General features: G+C 44.9%; 1 protein-coding gene across 1 annotated transcript in view; it reads left to right on the top strand.

Moving 5' to 3' along the window:
* LOC138296289 (NKG2-A/NKG2-B type II integral membrane protein-like) overlaps window positions 1-12,359 on the top strand; it is a 206,609-nt gene extending 194,250 nt beyond the window's left edge. The window contains exons 5-6 of the mRNA XM_069235287.1: window positions 10,237-10,325; window positions 11,404-12,359. Of these exons, the coding sequence (XP_069091388.1) occupies window positions 10,237-10,325; window positions 11,404-11,635 (321 nt within the window). The 3' untranslated portion in view covers window positions 11,636-12,359. The remainder of the gene's footprint in view (window positions 1-10,236; window positions 10,326-11,403) is intronic.
* The last annotated feature ends 14,152 nt before the right edge of the window (window positions 12,360-26,511 follow it).

Genomic DNA, 26,511 nt, shown 5'->3' with positions numbered 1-26,511 from the left:
TCCAATGGCCCACTGCCTGCCCTGAAAAATACCGAAACTAAAGGTTTCGGTTTTTTTTTCAAAGTGCAGCTCGTTTTCCTTTAAGGAAAACGGGTTGCACTTTGAAAAAAAAAAACTGCTTTATTTAAAAGCAGTCACGGACATGGTGGTCTGCTGTCTCCAGCAGGCCACCATCCCCGTGAGCGCCCAGACTCTCTATGGGGGCGCAAATTGCTACCCACCTCATTAATATTAATGAGGTGGGTCTTTGCGACCCCATAGCGAGTCGCAGACGGTGTCTGAGACACCGTTCTGCATTCCAAATTGCGACTTGCAATTTGCGAGTTGCAGGAACTCGCAAATTGCAAGTCGCAATTTGGAATCTTCCTACATCTGGCCCTTAGTGTTTGCAGAATGGTAGAGGAAGCGGCGAAACCTCTGCCCTAAAGGATGGGCCGCATCTGTCCCTGGTCCTTCTCCTCTAGTGATATATAAATAGAAAGAGCTCACTCCTCTCCTCAAGCTGATTCTACTTGTGTACTCTGTATGGTACTTTCAGCAACAGACATTCATTAACTAGTCTCGTCAAAGTTCTTCAAAATATTCATGTTTCAAAGGTGCAGATGAGAGTAGTGGAAAACAAAGATCCACTCCAGCTGCTAGGATGGATTTTCTAGAAATGTGCCCAAACATCCAAACAAACTCTAATCAATACCTGTGAGAAAATGGTTTATTAGTTGACGTGAATTGCTATCCACCACATATGATAAAGTCACTTTGTTGCTAGTTCCAGTCAAAGCTTTTAGTAATTTCAATCTGTGCTCAACCCCTGGTAGGTATGACACAGAGCAGACAGCTTAATTTAACAAATGTCTGTAATGCATTTAGAAGTGGCAACGCAGTAAAACAGTCGAAAATATCAACACAATCAAAATCCCACTCCAATTTCATCAGGGGATATACATTTTTAGTGAAAACAGCATCAAAAAGTGCTAAGTGCCAATGGTAGTCAAGGGTTGCAGTGGAAAAGGTTGTAGGCGTAATTCGTGGCACTCAACTCAGATAGACTAAGCAGTTTGGTTTTGCCTCGAAGGTGGGATGCTGCAAAAAAAGCTTCTATGTACCAATCAAGTACCCTTTTTTCTGACGAAATAGTCTTGTCTGCACGGGGCAAACCTAAAATTACGTTAGATGTTGTGGAACTGCCGGTCGGGTACTTTTTGCGGTCAGTCCCTTTGATGAAACAACAACTCCGCTTACTCTGTGCTGGATTGTAAACAGAAGTGAGGGAGCCATATCCCATGGTCATTGCCGGCTGAGGTGAGTTTGATAATAATGATGAGCTTTTGTAGGAAAGTACCATCTTGCCTGGCATGTTAGCCCCATTTTTCACTGTATATGTGTTGTTTTAGTTGTATGTGTCACTGGGACCCTGGTATCCAGGGCCCCAGTGCTCATAAGTGTGCCTGAATGTGTTACCTGTGTAGTGACTAACTGTCTCACTGAGGCTCTGCTAATCAGAACCTCAGTGGTTATGCTCTCTCATTTCTTTCAAATTGTCACTAACAGGCTAGTGACCAATTTTACCAATTTACATTGGCTTACTGGAACACCCTTATAATTCCCTGGTATATGGTACTAAGGCACCCAGGGTATTGGGGTTCCAGGAGATCCCTATGGGCTGCAGCATTTCTTTTGCCACCCATAGGGAGCTCTGACAATTCTTACACAGGCCTGCCACTGCAGCCTGAGTGAAATAACGTCCACGTTATTTCACAGCCATTTTACACTGCACTTAAGTAACTTATAAGTCACCTATATGTCTAAACTTTACCTGGTAAAGGTTAGGTGCAAAGTTACTTAGTGTGAGGACACCCTGGCACTAGCCAAGATGCCCCCACATTGTTCAGTGCCAATTCCCCGGACTTTGTGAGTGCGGGGACACCATTACACGTGTGCACTACTTATAGGTCACTACCTATATGTAGCTTCACAATGGTAACTCCGAATATGGCCATGTAACATGTCTATGATCATGGAATTGCCCCCTCTATGCCATCCTGGCATAGTTGGCACAATCCCATGATCCCAGTGGTCTGTAGCACAGACCCTCGTACTGCCAAACTGCCTTTCCTGGGGTTTCACTGCAGCTGCTGCTGCTGCAAACCCCTCAGACAGGTTTCTGCCCTCCTGGGGTCAAGCCAGGCTTGTCCCAGGATGGCATAACAAAGGACTTCCTCTGAGAGAGTGTTACACCCTCTCCCATTGGAAAATGGTGTGAAGGCAGGGGAGGAGTAGCCTCCCCCAGCCTCTGGAAATGCTTTCTTGGGCACAGATGTGCCCAATTCTGCATAAGCCAGTCTACACCGGTTCAGGGGACCCCTTAGCCCTGCTCTGGCGCGAAACTGGACAAAGGAAAGGGGAGTGACCACTCCCCTGACCTGCACCTCCCCTGGGAGGTGTCCAGAGCTCCTCCAGTGTGCTCCAGACCTCTGCCATCTTGGAAACAGAGGTGCTGCTGGCACACTGGACTGCTCTGAGTGGCCAGTGCCACCAGGTGACATCAGAGACTCCTTCTGATAGGCTCCTTCAGGTGTTGCTAGCCTATCCTCTCTCCTAGGTAGCCAAACCCTCTTTTCTGGCTATTTAGGGTCTCTGTCTCTGGGGAAACTTTAGATAACGAATGCAAGAGCTCATCAGAGTTCCTCTGCATCTCTCTCTTCACCTTCTGCCAAGGAATCGACTGCTGACCACGCTGGAAGCCTGCAAAACTGCAACATAGTAGCAAAGACGACTACTGCAACTCTGTAACACTGATCCTGCTGCCTTCTCGACTGTTTTCCTGGTGGTGCATGCTGTGGGGGTAGTCTGCCTCCTCTCTGCACTAGAAGCTCCGAAGAAATCTCCCGTGGGTCGACGGAATCTTCCCCCTGCAACCGCAGGCACCAAAAAGCTGCATTACCGGTCCCTTGGGTCTCCTCTCAGCACGACGAGCGAGGTCCCTCGAATCCAGCAACTGTGCCCAAGTGACCCCCACAGTCCAGTGACTCTTCAGTCCAAGTTTGGTGGAGGTAAGTCCTTGCCTCCCCACGCCAGACTGCATTGCTGGGAACCGCGACTTTTGCAGCTACTCCGGCCCCTGTACAATTCCGGTGGAAATCCTTTGTGCACAGCCAAGCCGGGGTCCACGGCACTCTAACCTGCATTGCACGACTTTCTAAGTTGGTCTCCGGCGACGTGGGACTCCTTTGTGCAACTTCGGGTGAGCACCGTTTCACGCACCCTCGTAGTGCCTGTTTCTGGCACTTCTCTGGGTGCTACCTGCTGCTGAGAGGGCTCCTTGTCTTGCTCGAAGTCCCTTCTCTCCCCTGACGCAATTTGCGACATCCTGGTCCCTCCTGGGCCATAGCAGCATCCAAAAACGCTTACCGCATGATTTGCAGCTAGCAAGGCTTGTTGGCGGTCTTTCGGCGGGAAAACACTTCTGCACGACTCTCCACGGCGTGTGGGATCCGTCCTCTAAAGAGGAAGTCTCTAGCCCTTGTCGTTCCTGCAGAAACCTAAGCTTCTTCTGTCCAGTAGAAGCTTCTTTGCACCCACAGCTGGCATTTCCTGGGCATCTGCCCATCTCCGACTTGCTTGTGACTTTTGGACTTGGTCCCCTTGTTCCACAGGTACCCTCGACTGGAAATCCATTGTTGTTGCATTGCTGGTTTGTGTCTTTCCTGCAGAATTCCCCTATCACAACTTCTATGTCCTTTGGGGAACTTTAGTGTACTTTGCACTCACTTTTCAGGGTCTTGGGGTGGGCTATTTTTCTAACCCTCACTATTTTCTAATAGTCCCAGAGACCCTCTACAAGGTCACATAGGTTTGGGATCCATTCGTGGTTCGCATTCCACTTTTGGAGTATATGGTTTGTGTTGCCCCTATCCCTATGTGTCCCCATTGCATCCTATTGTAACTATACATTGTTTGCACTGTTTTCTAAGACTATACTGCATATTTTTGGTATTGTGTACATATATCTTGTGTATATTTCCTATCCTCTCACTGAGGGTACACTCTGAGATACTTTGGCATATTGTCATAAAAATAAAGTGCCTTTATTTTTAGTATAACTGTGTATTGTGTTTTCTTATGATATTGTGCAAGTGACACTTGTGGTACTGTAGGAGCTTCACTCGTCTCCTAGTTCAGCCTATGCTGCTCTGCTAAGCTACCATTATCTATCAGCCTATGCTGCTAGACACCCTATACACTAATAAGGGATAACTGGGCCTGGTGCAAGGTGCAAGTACCCCTTGGTACTCACTACAAGCCAGTCCAGCCTCCTACATTGGTTGTGCAGCGGTGGGATAAGTGCTTTGAGACTACTTACCACTCTTGTCATTGTACTTTTCATAAGAGAAAAATATACAAAACAAGTTCAGTGTGTGTACACATAACTAAAAAGTTTTGCATTCCCTCTTTTCTAAAGTGCTGAAAAGTACTTCTAAACTTTCAAAAAGTTCTTAAAAGTTGTAAAAGTTTTTTTCTGTCTTTCTAAAAAGTTCTGAAAACTTTTTTCTCTTTTTCTATCACTTTAACTCTCTCTACAAATGTCTGGCACAGGCCAAAATGTTGACCTGTCCAATATTGCATATGACCACCTTAGCTGGAAAGGAGCAAGGAGTATGTGTAGAAAGAGGTTTGAGTGTAGGGAAGAATCAGCTTTCAATTTTTCTGATGATGAGATTTAAATTTCTGAGCACTGAGCAGGAATCAAACATGCGGAAGTGGAAAGATAACACGGAAAGCACTTCACAGATCCCAAATTTTTGTGACCTCTATTAAACAAAGCCCTTGTTCTACTGAGTTATCGACAAGGCAGAGGTCTTCTATAGCACTGGGGTGCTTCTTGAAGCAGCTGGACGCTATAAAACTGACTCCATTCAATCTTCACTAAATAAGGAGGAATAAAAGACTGCATGAAACATGTAAAATCCTGTACTTCCATCAAGCATGGGGGCATATTTAAGAAAAATGTTGTAGCACACAGTGCAGCGCCACTTTTCTTGCACTCATTAGCGCCACCATGTGTGCTCCATATTTAAAATACGGCGCACTGTGGCGGTAGTTAGGGGACTAGCATCAGAATTTTGTACACTAATCCTGTGCTTTGCAGGATTAGCATAAAAAATTATGATGTTAATCCTGCCACACACCCAGAGGTGCATCATAAGCAATGGAAGCCTCCTTTTAACACCTGCTCTGAGCAGGCCTTAAAAATGCCATGTCTGTGTTAAAGGCAAGATTGCTTTTGTGCAGGAATGTATACCTTCCTGCACAAAACAATCCTTAAAGACATTTTCCTCTTCCTTTGCATGCTGCCTACTGCAGGACATGTAAAAAGAGCATGTAATAGGAAGGGATAAGGATATTTGACCTCATTATGCCTAGTTCAGGGAGCCGTAGCATTCTGACAAATTTGCCTGTTTACAAGTCTTTGTAAATCTGTGAATGCACCGAAATCCATGGATGGATACATGGGGAGGCCCATGCTCCAACCATGAAAGGCCTTTGTAACGCAAAAATGCACAAGGCAGAGCTAGGGGCTTTGGTTACTCTTTGGCATGAGTTCCTTGGCTTTGTAAATCACACATAACATTGTGCGTGTTGACTACAATGAAAAAAGTAAAGCATCCACCGCACAACATGTTAGAAAAATGTGCCCTATATTCTTTTGATAGGGGGGAGTGTCTCCTTCAGGGGAAGGACTTCCCTTCCAATAAGTGTGTGCGTCGGAAGGAAAAAAGGAACATGCTCAGTAGCAGATATTATCAGGGACTTTCCAATCATCTAAAGTGCCCACCATGTGTTAATATGTCATGCTGTAATGCAACAATGTGAACATGGTTTCCGCTTGGTTCATCTGAACCCTCTAATACGGTGACTGTGATGAAGCACTCAGCTAGGCCTGGAAGTGCATGCTGCCACATGTTATTCAGAGGACTCATTTGCTCACTGATTACATGAGGAATTTCCTTCTTTCGACTACTATGCTTGGTAGTGTTCCACAAAGTTTTTACATTCAAATAACAGCTTCCTAGTAAACATCTATCTCAGTCTCTGGACTCTCTGGGCCATGGGCTTGTGTGTTTTCCATGGCTAACTGGCATTATTCCCAAGAAATGAACACTGGAAGGCAATTGTAATGTATGACAAACCTTAAATATTACTTGCAAAACAGAAGAGAAACCAACTCTGCATAGTGATGTCATGAATTCTCTGTTTCCACCCATCCCAATGTTTCATAAAGTTCTCCAAAGCATCAGCGAGTGCAGAGCTTTAGCCCTATTGGTAGTTCCAGTTTGGGGGAGATGTACCTGGTTTCCCCTCTTGCTAGATTTAGCAATTCAAAATGGGTAATGCTTGTGGGTTTTTACCCTCTAGTGGGATCACCCCTTCCACTCACAACATGCTTGTGTTATTGCATCTTCAGGTTTGGGTCTTCAGAGGGTGAATCTATAGTCTAAGTGTTGCTCCTCGAGGTGGTGGATATGATTCAGCATTCTAGATGCCCTGCCACAGCCTTTCCATCACAGACCCGTTGAGAAATGGTGTGGGGTGAGAGGATTTGATTATGTCTCAGTTGATCTTATGAGAGTTTTGGATTGCTTATCAGATGGCTTTTTTTAGATTAATTAGATTACCTACATCTACTCTCAATGCACAGTGTACAGAGGTGAGTCCTCAATTGGACCAACTAAAACCAATGGTATGAAGGCTAATAAAAATTAAAAAAATTCTCAAAAGACTGAGGATCTCTTTTACTTTACCTGCTTGGGATCTATCATTGTTATTACGAGTGCTCCACGGTCTTCCTTTTGCGAAACAGTGGAATGTTGACTACAAGTTTTTGACCCTTAACATGGTATTCTCAGTAGACATTTTAACTGACAGGAGAGTAAGTGATTTGAGGTTGTTGATAATATTTGAACCCTTTCTGAAGATTTTTTCAGACAGGGTGATATGGAGCGGTGGCTTAATGAAACTTGAGGGTACCCTCTGCACAGTACATGGAGGGACCCCCCTCAGGACACACTCAGGCACTCTCTGGCCAGGGTACTGTACTGCGAGTGGAGCTTGGGCCCCTTTCCCCACTTGGGGGATGTGGGGCCCTTTGTTACACCACTGGTATGGAGACCTAGCCCGAAGTTCTTTCCAAAGGTCTCTTCTTTTTTTACCAGGCCAGTGAAATGGTTCACCCAGTTTTAGAACCAGATCCTCGGACAGGGGAGGAGGTTTGTTTTGCACCTTTTAGATGTGAAAAGAGTTCTTCTAATTCATTTGAAGAGAACAGTAAGTTGGATACCCAGTTGATAATGGTTTAAATTGCCCATCTCTACAATGAACAGATGGACTAAGCAGGCAATTTTGCTGGCCTGTGAAACTCAGGGTAGAAAGGTGGTTGACCAAATTCATGGGAGATTGACGAGAGGTATGTCTAAATTTAGGGCATCCTTTAAGGATATATCAATTATAGAGATTTGCTATGCAGCCATGTGGTCGCCCCCTCATACATTTATAGACAATTATAGCTTACAGCTGGGTTGCAATACTGCAACAGCATTTGCTTCATCAGTGTTGAGTGCAGTTTAAATATAACTTGTGAGGTACTATATTGCGTGTCCCCCTATATATGAGATTGTTTGAATGTGATTCAAATTCCATAGTGGCATCTGTACGTCATGAGTATGTGATACTTTTTTACTAAGGTCATGTATGAGCTCATCAAGTGATCACTGCAGTGAGGAAGATAAATGAGCAGCAGAGGTGTTATGCAGGCCCTTGCAGCACAGGGAGACGCACCCAATCCTCCAGCGGGTCCCTAGCCCTTTAAAGGGGGCCCCATTAACCGCAAGACCAGTGAATATGTGTGAGAGATGGGAGACCCGGGCCCCCTCATCGCATTCTGCAAGAGGGCCCTATCATTTTGCCTTATGCCCCTGATGAGGAGGCAATGCCCCAATTACCTGTAATCTTCATTACTCCAAATACAAGTTTTCCTCTCTAGGGTCAGAGTTTTCCATTGTTATATGGTTCCTACAAATTTAGTAGGACAGTGTATTATGTCAATATAAACATCACAATACAGAGACTTAGGGCCTGATTTAGAGTTTGGCGGAGGGGGTACTCGGCACAAATGTGACGGATATCCCATCTGCCATAATATGGTCCGATTATAGCCTATGGAGCTCGTAATATGGTGGAAGGGACATCCATCCCGATTGTGACGAAATAACATGTCTGCCAAGGTCTAAATCAGGCCCAAAGTCTACTAATATCATCAGTAAATCTTAGTTTATTAGGTTAGTTCACAGTACCACATCTTAACCCCTAACCTTTCAGGGTAATAAATGTTCTTGGTAACCTCAAACATGACCAATCCAATTCCCAAGTAATTGATGGAAACTGATCTGACTCTTTCTTTTGTTACTTGTGCATATATACAAAAATACATTTTCAAATATGTATTGAAAAAATATCTTATTCTTGTAAAGAAAGCATGAGTTGTGATTATTAAGCAGATGAGGCACATCATTGTAATAAGCTTTATTAGAATGGTGAAAAAAACAAACAGTTAAATAATGTTAATTGTTCTTAATATTACTCTTATCTTTCACTAGTACTTCTGCACTAGAGAGAGCATAGCAGGGGTTCCCATCTGCCAGACCTGTTGGGATGATCTAACCCCATACCTTGGTTTACTTGGCAGGAAGCCAGCCTCAGTGCATTCATGAATGCATCTAAGTGTGCAAGCCTTCACACATCTCTTTGCAGGGCCATCTTCCTTCTCAGGCTGAAGGTTGGACAGGAGTGTTGCTTAGACGTGATATTGAGGCTTGTGAAAAACAAAGTGTTCAGGGGGTCAACTCCCTTTGTATGTTAATTATCGAAAAAATGGAATTCAGCTATCCTGGGAGATGGGAACCTAGCATGCTCATTTTTGTACTTTAGTAGTTCTTTCCACAGGAGCTATTGCTTGTCAAGTGATGACTTGGACTCAGAGTAATGGAAATTACTGATGAGTGACCAGGGCATTAGCTTATAAAGTACCACGAGGCAGTACAAGGGGTCATCACACCAGAAGTATCAATGTGTGCTCAGCACAGACTGCTTCTGTCAGTACCAATCCTCATACATCCCATTAGGTGCTATGCTATATCAGTATGTAATACATGTGAGTCCTAAGCCACCATGTCTTGTGTGCCTCCAGCCTTATGTGTGTACATCACAGTGAAGTCAATGTGGCATGTAGAATAGGGATGGACCTTCACTCGGCCAAGCAAGTCCCTTGACCCACAGCTTGAAGGAGCTTGGTCAGCACAATTACAAGGGCATCCTAGAATGGGTGAGGCTTGACACGCAGCCTGTAGGACCTGGAATGTAACACTAAAAAGTTGAACCCTGATAGGATACTACACTAGAGGCCAGAATTGCATGGGTAGTCCACTTTGCCCACAAAGTGCAGCAGGGAACCTCTGGAGTCCCCTGTGACAAGTTCCATCAAAGGCATGCTGTCAGAGTCTTGCAGGGCCAAAAATACCTCTTCCCTTTTAGAGCTTCAGCAAACCCCACCATTGTCAGTGCTCCATCACTCCAGTGTTTGTCAGCATGCCGCGTGATGTGAACACTGCCTCGATCATTGACTCAGCAGGTCTTCCCGTTGCCTGTGAAATGATCCCAGGTGTCTAATGAGGCTTCAGGTATGTATTAACATAATACAATGTGACAGCACAGAAGAACAAGAGCAACTATCAGCTACCTGACACGTCATCATCCAATACACAAGATGACACTGACAGGTTAACCCAATCGAGTAAACATCCTGAGGCGTATGGACAGCATGATACTATAGAGCTTTATGTCATCACTACAGACTGTGGCGTTGGGTGTTTATCTTCAATGCCGTCCTCCTCACCAGTGTTGAGAAGGTGGCCACATCACAGTCTCAGTATTGACAAGCGTGAAGCTCTCTTTGGTAGGGCCTAAATATATCATCCACCACCAGTTCCACCACAAGTGCCACTAATAGAACCTTCACCAGTCCCAAGCACATACAATACAGACTACAGAACAAAGAGGACAGGCTATAACATAAAGGATCTACAATACAGAACACCCCTAAGCAGTTGCCCCATGCAGACACCACAATCCTATTCCATTCCTCACAGTGATGACACTCATGACCTGCTCATTTGTGATTTTCAGCCATTCATCTCAGAAACATCAGAACCTTTATGGATTGGAGGTCTCGTCAGAGGAAATGAATTGTTTTGGTATAATACTACAGAGTTCATGTGAGTTAATCAGTAATTTACAAGTTATTAATAAGTGATTTAAGTTAATGTTGAAATGCTGCCACTATTTATTACCCAATATGCAATTTTTCTTACAATATTCTGCTCTGTTACTAACCTCATGTGTAAAGATACTAAATCAAAGCATTACATCCTGCTTTCATCTTGGCCAACACCATAAAACAAGCATTGGCAAATCAAATATGTCTTTTTGTTTTCAAAGAAGCAATGGCATTTGAATTTAAATGTTCTTCTAGTGGACCAAGAAAAGGATACACGTTTCCTGGTGCGGGCGGCTGCACCATAGGCAGTACTAGAGGTTCTTGTAGTGCTGTGCTGGTGATGTAACTGGCACACAGGAGGAGCTATGGTGCAGCACTCAGAGGTGTGGGCTTTAAGTGTTCCCCACTCTCTGGGCCAAAGTGGCAAAAGTGGTGTAGCCCCAGGGTCACATAGGCTCTGTTAATAAAAGTGCTATCCTGAAAGGTAAAGTTAGTTAGAACTGCTGTCAGGACAGTGTTAACACTCACACTGTGTCTGGGTCTTCATTTAATTGCAGGCCAAACTGCGCATGCAAGAGAGGCCTGTACTGACGTCCCATGGCGAGAGCTTAACATGCGAGAGCAGCAGTCCTGCACCCAATGACACTCGTGGTAGGGGTAGGCACAAGCATCTTCTGTGGCAGACTGAAGTACATTAAGCCATTACTAGAAGTCACATAGCCACAACGTGCCCCTTTTTCACAAAACTGCCACCTATTGTAGTTGTAAGCTGTACACATTGCAGAGGTAGGGGTAGTATAGGTGTTGCAGATTTTTCAGCACAGAGCAGCTACCAGCACTAAAACACCATGATATGCATATTGGCGGAACTCCACAGAATCTCGCAAGAGTTTGTATGTAACTCTGCGGAGTTCACAGAGTGAAATTCCTCTAGTTCTGGCCACCACTCGTAATGGCGCTCCTGAGAAAACAGCTGTTTGCACAGCAGTGGGATCCAGGTTGTAAAATAATTACTAATGTTTAATTGTTACCATATTGTATGGAAGGACTAAAGCATTCTTTTTTTTTAACTGCAGATATTTAGAACGTGTACAAAACACTTTGGTCGCTAGAATTGGATTCTTGTGCGCAGTAATAAACATCAAAGACCCCCAGCCACTAATGACCATGAATTGTGGGGCTAGGCTTCTATGGATCTGTGAAAAAGCCGCCATAGTTGTCCAGCTGGATGAGGACCCACAGCCCCCCGCCATATCTTCTCTTGGTGTGAAGTACACGCGGAGGAACGGAGCGGCCGGCGGGAGTTAAAAGGACGGGATCGGTGCTTTCCTGCGGAGTTTTCTGTTTGCCTCTTGGGCCTTGTAACTGACCTTTCCCCCCTTGTCTCACATTGCCGGAAATTTACCAACATGTGCCTTGCTTTATAGGAACAGTGCCCCTTCTCTCATCATCACAATCATTATATTATGAGCTCTTATACCACGCTGCCACCCCATGGGCAACCGAGCCCTGGCACAGTACTGGAAAGATAAAACGATGCAAATTTATAGCATTTTAACCAATATCGGCAGGGCCACCGGCATTATGCGACAGGGGAAGGAAAATTATGCGACAGGCTTGAGAAATTATGCGGCAAGAAAATAACAATTTTGCAGCACGTTGTGGCACATTTTGTGATGATATAACTTTTTTGTTGTTGTTTTCAAAGTTGTTAACATTGTTTGGGCATTGTTGTACCTTATTAGGTACTCAAATATAGCTATATAGCAACAAAATGCAACTTTTCGAAGGGCTTTCCATTCCTCCGCAATGCATGCGCTGTATTTTTAGTAACTTTTGAACCGTTTGATTTAGAAACAACTTTTTTGTTAAAATCAGCAGATTATGCGTCAGCTGATGGGTGATGTGACAAATGTGGCGCTCTGTAATTATGCGAAAAGCTCAGCGACCGCGCAATTGCATTATTCCAGTGGCCCTAAATTGAGGTAAATACTGTAAAACGTCTTGTTCCAGTCACAATTTACATTAAAAAATGAAGGTAATATTTAATCTATGAATCTCATTTTTTTGCCTTATTGTTGTCACAGCATACAATGAATATTTGGGTGCCAGACATTTCGCTATGTGGTCGTTACTAAGCGGGGCGCTCTTGGGGCGGGGCGAGGTATGGGATGGAAAGTTCCTGTCACTTCGCTTAATTTTAACTAACCCCAGGGCGCGTGCTTTATAGCACAAGGTATATGGCGCTCTCGCCTAGAGGGCGGGATGATTCTCCAGATACTTTCCTCATTCAATCTGTTTAAAACGGCGAGTTCAGGGACACTCAGGGTTGAGGTGACTGTGGTGAGGGTATGTTGTGTGCATAAAGGGTTTGAATGTAGTGAGTGCAGCTGGGAGCATAATCAGTACTTCATTTGTAAATAAAAATGTGCCGGTGCCCAAAGCTCTCCTCTGAAACACGCGGCTGCTGCAATTAGATATGCGAACACGGACTACTGAGGCAGCTTAATCCTAAAGCCATCTCGGGCCTCTTTAATCAATTTACAGCCCCTCCCTGCCCCTTCAGCTCACTCTTGCAGCTTTCTGCTTTCTCCCATTGTGACGCTTTTTCGTTTTTCTCTTCCTCCGACCCCCCCTACCGGAAACAACCGGCTCATATTAAGCACTGAGCATGAGGCTGATGCCCCATTTCATCCTGTTGTGTATGACGTGTCCCCTCGACTCTGTAGTTAACAACGAGGCGGATAAGCCAAGCACAAATGTATTCCGAAGGCATAATAGATCTGTTGCCTCCCATGGCTAAGGTCGACTGGAAATCAACAGCAGCCCTGGCCAAAATGTTGATAACAGACGGGGTCCCATCTTCTCTCCCTCTCTCTCTTCTCATCCATCCATTCTCTGTGTCTCTCCTTCACTAGCCTCTGTAAACTTCCCCATTTCTCTCTCGCTTTCCCTCTGTCTATATCTCTCTCAAGTATTTCTCTCTTTCTCATCCATCTCTGTTTGTCTCACTCACTCAGTCTCACATCTAAATTTCTCTCCTCTACACCTTGTGTGTGAAAGCCGTCTTTACAAACTCTCTCTCTCTTTGTCTCTCTCTTCTCTCATTCACTCGCTCTCTTTCTCTCTCTCTGCCTCTTTTTCTTTTCTGTCTCTCCCACTCTTTCACTCGTTATCTTTCTCTCACCATGTTTCTCTCTCTCGCTGCCTCTCACGCTCTGTCTCTCTATATATCTCTGTCTCCTTCTCTTTCACTTTCTCTTTAAGGGGCAGATTTAAAAAAAAGTGGCGCTGCACCCAGTGCGGCTCCACGTTTCTTGCACTACTTAGCGCCCCCTACAGCCACCATGTGCGCGCCATATTTAGAATACGGCGCACCATGGCGCAGGGTAGAGAGCACTAGCGTCAACATTTTTGACGCTATTGATGTACTGTTCAGGGTTAGTGCCAAAATGTTGGCGCTAACCCTGAACAGTACATAGAGGCCAATTATAAATAATGGAAGCCCCCTTTTAACACCTCGTCTGAGCAAGTGTTAAAAATGCCGAAAATAATAGCGCAAATAAATCATTTAGATTTCTTTGTGCCATTTTTTCGGCCCCCCTAATGTGCGAATGCCCCCCTTGCGTCCATTATGGCGCAAGAGGGTACAAAGTGACGCAGTGCATGCATTGTGCGACTTTGTAAATACAGCGCAGCGATTTCGGCCTCTTTGGGCCACATTAGCTTAAAAAAATGATGCTAATGTGGTGCAAGGAGGCTCTTGGCCCTCTTAAATCAAGGCCTTTCTCTCTCCTGTGACTGCTACAATAAACCTCTGGGAGATGGAGAAAGTTGCAGCGGTGCCAGCAGTGACCCTTGACCTTCAGAGCCCCAGCCCTGGAGGGGTGCCCATGAGATAAGTGACCAGTCCAGCCCTGCCTCCCCCCTCCAGGACCTGGGGAGGCAAATTCCTCAATGACACAATGGGTGAATGTGTTATTGATTCACATGCCCGTATCACTCTCAGCCGCAGTGCCAGCCCAGCTCTCAAAGCTGGTGGTGGGGTATGGAGGAGCAATAAAAGCTGTGCCCCAGCCAGCGCCTGGAAGTCACAGGCTACAATAATGAACTAGAATGATGATGCACTCTGAAATTTCAGGAACCCTAGGCCCACATGCTAAGTGAATAATGCACATGGACCCATGATTACGGTACTGGTAACTGGCCCAGTGCACGTGCGTCTAGCCCCTTTTATTAGCAGAGCCACCTGACCGGTGCCACCTGTGATGGATGGGTCTGGGGTGAGTGCGGAAGCCAGCCCTCAAGGAGTGGCTGCCGGAAACACATCATATAGAAACACTAGAATGAGTCCAGCGGGACTCTACACACCAAACACTGCCATCAACTCAAGAGCTCTGCAGGAGCAAGATCCCAACACCACTGCTTCTAGCAGCAGAGCTGGTGGTAGGTTTCCAGTGTTTGAGAAGCATCTACACCAGTGCCGAGGGATAGCCACACTGGGGGACCACGCACTGACACACCAGCCACGGCTCCTCCATCCTCCACGGATGCTTCTGTTGGCACCACTCTCATGAATAGGTGGCACTCATTGAATCACAGATTATGTTGGACCACTTTACAGAAACCGAGATGTGACGTGGAGTAGTCATAAGTACAAACTAGTTATCGGAACGATATTAGCCAGGACAATACGTAGTTACGAATTGTAGGAATATTAAATTGAACGTAGTCACACAAAGCCAGACTGATAGCCATTGTCTCCAGATACTGCATCAGTAGTTTAGCCCCTAAATACCTTCTCCCAGTGAGTCACCAGGTGAGATGAGGCAGGACATGGGCCAGTGAAGATGCTGCTGCCACTTGATGGGCACAGGATGCTGTACATGAAAGTTGGACAATGTCTCTCTGTGCAGAGCAGAGGTAGCAAAGAATGATCGATGACAAGGACACCACGATGTCTGAAGAAACGATAAAGGTCTTGAATAAACATTAAACGCTGGTGCTCGAGCAAAGTCAACCTGTTCATGGAGCATGCCAAGCTGAATTAACTTAAACGTAGCTGTTTGGTCAAGCAAATTATAGAGCTATTTCAAAACGAGTTGTGGATAAGAGAGACCAGCCCTCTTGCAATCCCAAAGCAAAGAACAAAAATCAAACAAAGAGAATGCGGAGCTGCAATAAAGTAAAAATGTTCTGAGATGTTGTATTTTTTGCTACAAAGGTGCTACAAAGGTACCTCCTAAAGTTTGGATATTGGCTGCTTTACTGAACTTTGGCTCCTGACTGTGGGGGTCATTCTGACCCTGGCGGCCGGTGGCCGCCAGGGCCACCGACCACGGGAGCACCGCCAACAGGCTGGCGGTGCTCCCACGAGCATTCTGACCGCGGCGGTTCAGCCGCTGTCAGAAGCGGCAAGTCGGCGGGCTCCCGCCGACTTACCGCTGCTCGGGGGAATCCTTCATGGCGGCGGAGCGCGCTCCGCCGCCATGAGGATTCTGACCCCCCCTACCGCCATCCTGTTCATGGCGGGAAAGCCGCCATGAACAGGATGGCAGTAGGGGGGGTCGCGGGGCCCCTGGGGGCCCCTGCCGTGCCCATGCCAATGGCATGGGCACGGCAGGGGCCCCCGTAAGAGGGCCCCGCAAAGTATTTCAGTGTCTGCCTTGCAGACACTGAAATACGCGACGGGTGCCACTGCACCCGTCGCACCTTCCCACTCCGCCGGCTCGATTACGAGCCGGCATCCTCGTGGGAAGGGAGTTTTTCCCTGGGCTGGCGGGCGGTCTTTTGGAGACCGCCCCCCAGCCCAGGGAAAAACTCATAATACCCTCCGCGGTCTTCTGACCGCGGAGCGGTATAATGGGGGCGGAATTCTGGCGGGCGGCCTCCGCCGCCCGCCAGAATCAGAATCACCCCCTGTGTGTCTAAGAAGTCACAGTTGCACCAAACGAGAACAAACTACTGCAGAGGAACAACATTGAAGCCTTTGACAATGTTACTACATAACTTTTTTTCTGACCTTCTTGAGTTTCAGCTGAATATTTTCTTTTTGTGTTTCTTACCTCAATGGGGCCAGGGTATTATTACACAGATGGAATATTGCTTTTGCCTCAAAGGAAAGAGTCCTAGCTTTTCCAAGCCGATGTGATAATTTATTAAAACAATAAGCTATAAAAATAGAAAGTACATTTGGAGGTACCATGCTTGCAACAAGAACTAGATATTAATTTTCGCATAATATTTCAATGTAACAGTGACAGTATGTTCTGCAGTGGGTGTAATTGGAACAGGTATAAAAACATGTTTAAAGTTTTAAAGCACATCATACATTTATTGGCACAAAGGAACGTACTAATGGCTTGAATTACTGTCACCCGAAGACACAGTTGAAACACACAAGGTTAAGAAAATAAATAAACAAGGATAAATAATAGTCAAAGACATTGAGGAAGTAAAGTATTGGCCCCCAAGCCTTACTACTAAGGGTCATTTCTTTTTAGGCCAATGATCACTTGAGATCATGAAAAATGCCATCACTTGCAGTGTAAGAGGGCCAGAGGCTGAGATGGGCTAATCCGATGCTCCATGGAGTACACAGGGACGAGCTTCAAGGGGGGCGGAGTTGGGTGCTACGCCCCCCTAATAAATGTATTTTCTGATAAGTAGTTGGGTACAGATGCTTTCAGTCGAGTCTAGTGTGATGTCTGTCACCAGGATTTTTGTTACATACATTGAGACAAAAACGCACACACTCTCTCTCCCTCTCAGTTTTTAAAGCCCTCAAAAATATTGGTAATTTATCACATTATTGTGTTTTCCCTCATTTAGTACTCCTGCAAATCCGCATTCCTCTCTCTTTCCACTGTCCTTTAGACCCCTCGCAAGTACCCTGCATGCTGTAAAATGTATTTTACCGTTACATGCCAGTGTGATTGTCGAAAAACCTGAAGCTCACACCCACTATAATCTTACTGACAGAGCTACACCCCTAGGAGTACACTGTCACAGGCAGAAATGTGAGTGACATTTGAAGACACCAATGGATGAAGAAGCCCAACCCCTAGCCCCTCTATCGATGTATGTATGTATTTTTTTATACAGAGGCCCAGATTTAAGAGGGCCTAGCATCTCCTTGTGCCATATTAGCATCATTTTCTTATGCTAATGAGGCCCAATGAGGCCAAAATAGCTATGCTAGATTTACAAAGTGGTGCAATGCATGCATTGCGCCACGATGTAACCCCTTGCGCTACATTATGCCTGCGCCAATCCTAATGTATGGAAGGGGGAGCTCCTCCATTAGGGAGGCCAAAAAATGGTGCAAAGAAATGTAAAAGATTTATTTGCACCATTTATTGCAGCATTTTTAATGCCTGCTCAGAGAAGGCATTAAAAGGGGTAACACAATTGGTTACAATGTACTGTTCAGGGTCAAAGCTTGTCTGCTTGTATCCCCCTCTGGAAGGAGTCTCTCCTTGTAGTCCTGGAAGGACTACTTCCATGAGGAACATAGTGACTACTGATTTGCATAAAGCAGGCCTTTTGTCTGGAGGGCACAGTGAGTGAAAAACGATGCACTGGAAAGCTACCCTGAGAAACTGCTGGTGGTTAGACTACTTGGAAGCTTTTCTCCCATCACTTGTGTGTGCTTGATAAAAGTACAGGGCAGAGAACCATTGACCTGGAGATCTGACCTGTGACCCCCTGCAGACTGAGGCTTTAGAGTACATATACAAGTTTAGTGACAGTCTCCAGGCTGAAGCTAAGGTCTGGCTTTTTGCTGGTATTAGGTGACTTCTTGTATTGGCCTCATAACGAGGTAGCACCTTTTGCCACAACAATGTGAAATCTGGGAGGCGAGGCACATTTCTGAGCAGACTGTAATTAGTAAGGTTTGGCTGCACTTTCAAAGATGAATGGAGTTGTGCTATGGGTTGAATATTATAAACTTAACTTGTGTTCTCAGCAAAATATTGTTCAGTACATAGTTTTGACAAAGAGACACTTTTTCATTGCATGTTTAAGAAAGAATAAGGGACTCATTTACAAGGCCTTTGCAACACTATGGCATAATTTTTTTGATGCAGCTGTGGTCCTAACAGTGCATTACGCTGCTCTAGATTTTAAAACGGATGCATTGGGTCCAATGCATCAGTTTGTAAGGTCTTGCATCACATTATACTTGCAACAGATATAATTTGCAGGGTGGTCATTCGGACAGGAAAAGCCATGCAGAACTGACGCAGTGAAATTTACAACATTTCACTGCGTCATTTTGCGACTTCACTGCATCAGAATTACACTAATTTGACGCAGGTCTTTTCTCTATGGGGGGCCTCTTTGCACTGCTGGAGTGGCGTAATTTTTTTGACGCTAGTCCAGCAATGCATGAGTTTAATGCCAATAGATGCATCATAATTTTTGACGCATCTGTGAAAACGTGAGCCACGGAGCTCTGGATTTTAAATACCGCTCAATGGCATTGTTAGGGGAGCGTAGGGTTGCCCAAAAAATCTGACACATCGGGGCCAATGCTTCAGATTCTTGTAAATGAGCCCCTAAGTGTGTGCACATCTTTACTTTATGAATAAAAACATGTAATCTAAAACATGTTAACATGACAGCAAATTAAAACAAATAAGCATGTCTTTATAGCAGGGTCATGAAAGGAAAGAACAAACACTTATCAAAAACACACATGAACCAGAAATCTAAATATTTTGTATCAAAGAGCACACGTTTGCTCCAGTCTAGCAAAATAAGTGTTTGATCCCCATCCTTAATGAAACACAAATAGCACAATGTAACCATTCTTGAAATTCCTTGGCCTTGATGGACTGCCCATCTAACCAATGGCAATCCAAGAACAACCCATAAAAGCTGGTAGTTGAAGTGGGCTGGTCCAAAGCTCATCCTCGTTCTGTAATTTCAAAGAATTGATGACGTGTTGTCTTGCATATCGCTTAAGTTGTCTGCATCTAGGCCGCAGTCTTCAGTTTAAGTTATGTCAGTGAAAAGTTCAGTTCATATTGTTCTGAATCTTTTTCATTGAGTTGTCACATGAACATAAGACATGGAGAATCATAAGGTTATGTTTGTCGATCATGTGTCCTTCCACCTTATCGACATATCATTTTTATGAATATATTCGTTTTTGGGAAAAAAACTGGAAAAAAAATATCGAATAATAATAATAATAATAATAATAATAATAATCATCATCATCATCATCATCGTCATAATAATAATAATGAGAAGTAGAAGAAGAGGAGGAAGATGAGGATGATGATGATCATGATGATCAAACAGCACATTATGCCCCTTGGTCTCAGCATGAGCTCAGGATGCCCCATAAGTGCCTACCCCCACACTGATACATCTTTCACCACATTCACACCATCACTGGTTACATTTTGAAGTTGTCTGGATCATCAGGTACAGTCTTGCTCTGCCCCCGTAGCATCCCCCCGCCATGTCCCAATGTACCTTTTGAGATTCCAGAAGCTTTACATCTTTTTAGGTGACTCTTTTCCATCAGCATCCACTGGTCCCTGTTAGGGGTGTCTTGCCCCTGCACGAGTCAGGGCACAAACCTGGATGCAGAAGCCATGAATACAACATTTCTCCTGGTTCCCAAAGCACATTGAAATCTACTTTGTGACAGAATGTAAGAGGCAGAAGTCTGGACATACTTGTCATTCTATTTCCCTGGAAAGCAACAAAATACTACTCTGGGAACAGGAAGTGTGTTCACAGAAGGGTGGCCTGTGTCTCACATCTGCCTTCCAGGTGTTTGCTCTGTATCCCAGGAAAACACGAAGAAGCAGATGTTTCATAGCACACCTACACACCCTTTTCTAAAACAAAAGTACAATTCGACTAGACGCCAATTTACCCATATAACACAGTTTTTTCAGTTTTATAATTTCCGCCCTGTGGAAGGGACCTATATTTAGTGCCATAAGCAACACAAATAAGGTCTAGATTATTCTAAACAAAATTGTAATTAGAGCAGAGCCAGGAAGCAAAGCAGCGCTGCTCACGAGGTACCAATTCATCATGAGATGTCTCAGCTGACATCATAGCTACATTATAGGGAACCAGTGTCTCAGGTGATCTGAGCAGCTGCACCCATAGCAAGGTAATAAAACAATCTCCTTCTTCAGGCTGTGGAACAGGTTTCTGGGCTGGGTGATGGTACCAGTTCACTAGGTTATGGTATTGCTACTTATCTACACAATAACACAAGTGGCCAAAGTGGGCTCAATGAGTCACTTACATAGCTTAGCCCCAGCACTGGCTCAACCATGGTAGTTCCTTCTAGGCTCTGGAACTTCTAAAAAAAGGATTACTTATTACTAACTTAACTTTGGCTTGACTCCCTCATTCCGTTTGCTTTCTTGCTTTGCAGATGTTTGTTTGCTCTTAGGGGCATATTTATGGGACCCGTACCCCGCCAGAGCGTCCCTTTTTTTGTAGCTCCAGCAATGCAGTTACAAAATCTTATCTATGAGGCAACGCACAGCCACTTTGCATGGCTTTGAATGGCCTCGTAGATATGGAGTAAGGAAAGGCATCACACGTCTCTAAGTTGCCTTTCTCTGTGTCAGGGAGGCGTTCCATGGGTGTTGCAGTGGGTTTCCTCACTCAACTCCCATGGGGTTTGACGCTTTCCCAGATATACAAGGACTCGTAAACTTGGGAATGCATCAAAACATTACGCCTCTCGAGGTGAGGCATAACGAGAAGAAATATTTTTATTTCTCCTCGTTTTTTCCTCTTTCCATGTGTGCTGCATTCTGCAAGGGTGCCTGCGTTGGCGCCTGGCTGCCGAAATGGCACCAGCGCAGGAGGAAAGGACAGGATGCACCATAATGCATTAAAACGGTGCATTCCTGCTCTTCCACTTTGGCGTAGAGCAGCACAGCAAGGTGACTTGCTGTGCTGCCCTACACCAAATCTCAGCAAATGTGGCCCTTAGATTCCACTCTAATGCTCCTTGTAGGGGCTTTACTGTGTCACTCCCTTGCATTGTGTTTGTCCAGTTAATATGTTTCTTCCTCTGTCTTCCTATCTTCATTCATCAACTCACACATGCTTTCAGCTGGTGAATTGGACTGGCGCTCAGCAGATGCCACATATTGCTCTTGGATTATTTGGTGGTTTCTGGTTTCCCTCCTCTAGTGTTTTCTTCTTTAGGGACTGTTGAATTTTTCCATAATGCACATTCAAGTTTGCTATCAATAAATATGTATTGTATTGTGCTGTAACATTTATGTAGCATTTACTACACCTATGTGGGCTGCAGAGGCACTTGCCTACATGGGATAGCACACTGCAGCATGTAGAGTGTGTGGTATGAAGGATGTTGCCTTTGTTTGGTGCGGTTATCATGTTATGGGGCACAGCACTCAGTAGTGTGAAAGATGGGTAAGTTTGAGAAAGAGGAAGGCAGGTTATGATTCTTAGTTACACAATTGGGCTGTGACTGAGATAAGGTAAAATGCTCTAGGGTGTATTTTAGCCTGAGAAGTAAATGATTCCTCCATTAAGAAAATAGAAAGTTGTTTTGAGAGTTTATACTCTTTGACGAGAAGAGTTTGGTACTTTCTTGTCTGAAAAAAGACTGAGGACAAGATGTCTGAAACTTCTATGAAGATGTATTTAGGGGGGTCTCAGTCACGTTAGAGTGCTGTCGTTCACTTCTGAGTCCAGAATAATAGATTGGTTCGGATTGTACTATTATATCGGTCTGGTGCTTGACTCCAGCTCCTTTATCCTGCTCTCTGATCTTGGCTACCACCTGGAGGACCTTATCAACCCTAACAACAACAACCTCATGGAGGACATGGCTATCTTTAGACTCACCTAACCAGTGAATTACCCCACCCACACCACCAGACATCTCCTTGACCCCATCTTCACCAACTTCAATGACATCATGGTGGACAAATCTACCCCTCTCGCCTACACCGATCATGCACTCATCCACTTGACTACTCCCTTGCTCATACATTCGCTACCTAACCGTCTTGCACTGGCTGGCTTAAAGTACCCATGATGTTTTCAATTGGTACCCATGTGTGCCTTGTAGCTCAAAAACCTTGTGCATTGGGCCATTTGATGGTATGTCACGGAGACACACAGGGGCATATTTATCAATGTGCTGCATCACCCTTGCGCCACACAAGGGAAGGGGGGCGCAAAGGGAGATGCAACACTAAAGGAAGGTTTATCAAGCCACCCTGCATGGCCATAATGTGGCTTGAAAAATCTAGAGTAACACAAAGCAGCGTAAATCACTATGTTGGTTTAGTCTGCCCCAAGGAGGCATCCCATGGGTAGAATGTGGGTGTTTCCCTGTATCCAACCATGGATTTTCGTGCATTCGGAGATTGGCGAAATGCAATGACTTCCTAGGGGAGAAGTTGTGAGGAGAAATATTTGTAATTCCTCTCAATGGTTCCTCTTTCTGTGTGTGCTGTAATATGAGGGAAAGAGGAAAATGCTGAGGTTGTCACCATCTTCTCTGGGTCCTAGTCAGTCAAGTTGGCATGCTTAACTGATATAGGGGATTTTGGTCATGAAGTCTTGAGTTATTTAGGGTGCTCTAAACTGCTACATAGTGACATCCCTCAGTGGACTAGTATTGCTGTCACACCTGTGTGGGACGGAAGATGGATCCTTACCTCAGCCAGCCCTCAAAGTAACTCAATTTTGACAGGAAGCACTAGGGTTTCATGGGCATGTACATGATTTGTTGCTTCAGCGAGACAGTGCTCCTGGTTATTAGGATATTTCTGATGATTCTTTTCAGTCATGTTAACCTTATGTCTTTATACCCAATATGTTCCGAAGGTGAAGTGTATAAATTAACTTTTTTGCCACATTAAAAGCAATCTTTTGGGGTGAATCATCTTGCCCCCTCATTTTCAGGGATGGACATGCTCATTACAATCAATCTAAAAAGGATTTGCAGGTCTGGATTTGGCTCCCAGCCCAGCCCCGATGGAAACAAATCTGCTAATCTGGACGACAATAGTACACATCTGAATATACAGATTTGGGCCACTGATTTATCTAAGGGCGTGAACTACTACACAGGTGTGGGAGTTAAAGGGAAACGGATGACCTCAATGGGACTCTCCTTCTATAAGGGCACGACGGACCTTATCCCTACTACTTGTCTATGATGATGGAAGAAGATCCAGACCAGTACCAGGCAGCTTCTAATATTTCTTCCCTTCTCTGGTCTCACTTCTAGTTGTCTTTAGTGGGACATCATGCTCAATGGTGTCATTTGTTGGAGTGACAGCAAGGAGAATCAGCGCTCCCCGGGGGTATTCATCTAGGGCCCTCTCTGGTTGTAATTTATGGGGTTTTATTGTATCTTATGGGTATGAGACCTGGTTGATGATGTTGTACATTCTTCTGCAACTCTCTGTATTCCTGTCCTTTACCCCTTTTCTTTCATGCTTGGAGTAATGTATGGTTGCGTCAAGCGGCTGGGGAGTCTTTCTCTGGCAGAGGGACACATTGCAGAGGTCTGCTATTCAGAAATACTCATTGACCCATTGGAGTGGCGAGTCTCTGAATACTTGAGTCATCAGCTGTAGATGGGGAACTGAGGGCATACAGATGGGCTGCTGTGGTGTCTCATGTTGCATTTCCTGTCTGAAGCATGTGAGAAGGATTTACAATTATTGTAGGTTTGCCTAGGGGGGTTGATTACTGATTGGACAGATGCTTTGCTAATGCTATTGTATCTGACAATGTCAGAGCCCTGCAGTTTCCTGTCCTTCGGATTCTGGCTGCGTCAATTGTTTTATGGTCTGAAACCTTTTGTCCATATGGAGGTTCCCAGACAGAAGAGAGCAAGATTTCTGGAATTATTACACACCCTTCTTTCTCTGAAACTTTGACAGATTGTTTTGGCCTTCTGCAACAATTTGAAGGCCATGATGGTCAGTGTTATAGTAGCCCCTAATATTTATCATATAAAATGTTTGTTCATATAGAATAATTTTTAAATTAAATTGATTATTTTGTATCACAGAACAGTTAGTAATACAAAACTATGCAGATGTGTCCTCGAGTGATAAATCTGTCACCAGCTTCTATAGATGTTTTGGCTCGAGAGAGATGGGTCCAGATATTCAAAGGTATGCATGTTAATAGTTTTTATAATGCATATATCACTTACATAACTTTGTATCCGAAGTTTGAAGAATGTGAATACAACGCTCTTATAGACAGCATCTTATAATAGGGTCAAGGCACTAGAAACGGAGCACCACAGCCTAGTGACGGCGCCCATGGGAAGAAATGCATCCCAAACACCAGCTTCTGAGCACATCCTTATATGTGTTTATCAATACTGGGGATGGCTTTCACATCAGAGACCACCTCGCCTTGATGTATGGCACAGATCCATGGTGGTGCTCAAAGTACATTCCACTTATATGAGGCAATATTCTTCAAACTATAGTATATCTCTGGGACCTGCTCAATGGTGTCAAGTTCCTAGTGTGAGTTGTTTCCCCTTTGCGTGCTCGGTGCTGGACGTACCTAGTGTGTGCTATTTTCTTGCTCTGTGCTGGTGTGAGCTCTCTGCTCCCCATCTGCTCCTTGCCTGCTCAGTGCTAGTTTCTGCCGGCTGTGAGGTGTTGTCCTTTTCCTGCTCTCTGATGGTATCTGCCTTCTGTGAGTTGTGTGCTCTTTGCCCGCTCAGTGCTAGTGTCTGCCTGCTGTGAGTTGTTTCTCTTCGACTGCTCTCTGATGGTGTCTGCCTTCTGTGAATTGTAGGCCCCTTGCCTGCTCAGTGCGAGTGTGCTCGGTGCTGGATGTACCTGGAGGGTGCTCCTTGTCTGCTCAGCACTACTGTCTGCTTGTTGTGAGCTCTGTGTCCTTTGCCTGCTCTGTGCTGGTGTGTGCCTGCTGTGATTTGTGTATTCCTTGCCTGGTCAATGCAGGTATATGCCTGGTATGAGTTGTTTGCCCCTCACCTGCTCAGTGCTGGATGTGACTGAAGTGTGCTCCTTGTCCGCTCAGCACTGGTGTCTGCTTGCTGTGAGTTCTGTGCTCTTTGCCTGCTCTGTACTGGTGTGTGCCTAATGTGAGTTGTGCGTTCTTTGCCTGTTCTGTGCTGTCGTATGCCTGCTGTGAGTTCTGTTCTCTTTGCTTGCTCAGTGCTAGAGTCTGCTTGGTGTGAGTTGGGTGCTCTTTTCCTGCTCTGTGCTAGTATCTGCCTGCTGTGAGTAGTGCATTCTTTGCCTGTTCTGTGCTGGTGTGTGCCTGCTGTGAGTTGTGTGCTCCTCATCTGCTCCTTGCCTGCTCTGTGCTGGTGTCTGCCTGTTGTGAGTTGTGTGAAGCCATTATGTAGTTGGGGAACTCATAATGACAGTATCCAGTACATACTAAAGATGGCTTCCCTGTTAACTTGCAACATCTAGTAATCGAACTGGACATCACAGGGGCATATCTGCTCATGCAAATATGTACTCCCGTCTACTATAATGCACATTATCTTAGGGCTATAAAGCCTGCTGTAGGGGTGACTGTAGGAGGCTGGACTGGCTTGTAGTGAGTACCAAGGGGTACTTGCACCTTGCACCAGGCCCAGTTATCCCTTATTAGTGTATAGGGTGTCTAGCAGCTTAGGCTGATAGATAATGGAAGCTTAGCAGAGCAGCTTAGGCTGAACTAGGAGACGTGTGAAGCTACTACAGTACCACAAGTGTCACTTGCACAATATCATAAGAAAACACAATACACAGTTATACTAAAAATAAAGGTACTTTATTTTTAAGACAATATGCCAAAGTATCTTAGAGTGTACCCTCAGTGAGAGGATAGGAAATATACACAAGATATATATACACAATAGCAAAAATATGCAGTATATTCTTAGAAAACAGTGCAAACAATGTATAGTTACAATAGGATGCAATGGGGACACATAGGGATAGGGGCAACACAAACCATATACTCCAAAAGTGGAATGCGAACCACGAATGGACCCCAAACCAATGTGACCTTGTAGAGGGTCGCTGGGACTATTAGAAAATAGTGAGAGTTAGAAAAATAACCCACCCCAAGACCCTGAAAAGTGAGTGCAAAGTGCACTAAAGTTCCCCTAAGGACAAAGAAGTCGTGTTAGAGGAATAATGCAGGAAAGACAC

Source organism: Pleurodeles waltl, chromosome 1_2 (genome assembly GCF_031143425.1).
Source record: "Pleurodeles waltl isolate 20211129_DDA chromosome 1_2, aPleWal1.hap1.20221129, whole genome shotgun sequence".
In the NCBI taxonomy this organism is placed as follows: Eukaryota; Metazoa; Chordata; class Amphibia; order Caudata; family Salamandridae; genus Pleurodeles; species Pleurodeles waltl.
Note: the sequence above shows the minus strand (reverse complement) of the source record. Positions and strands in the feature narration are given on the sequence as shown.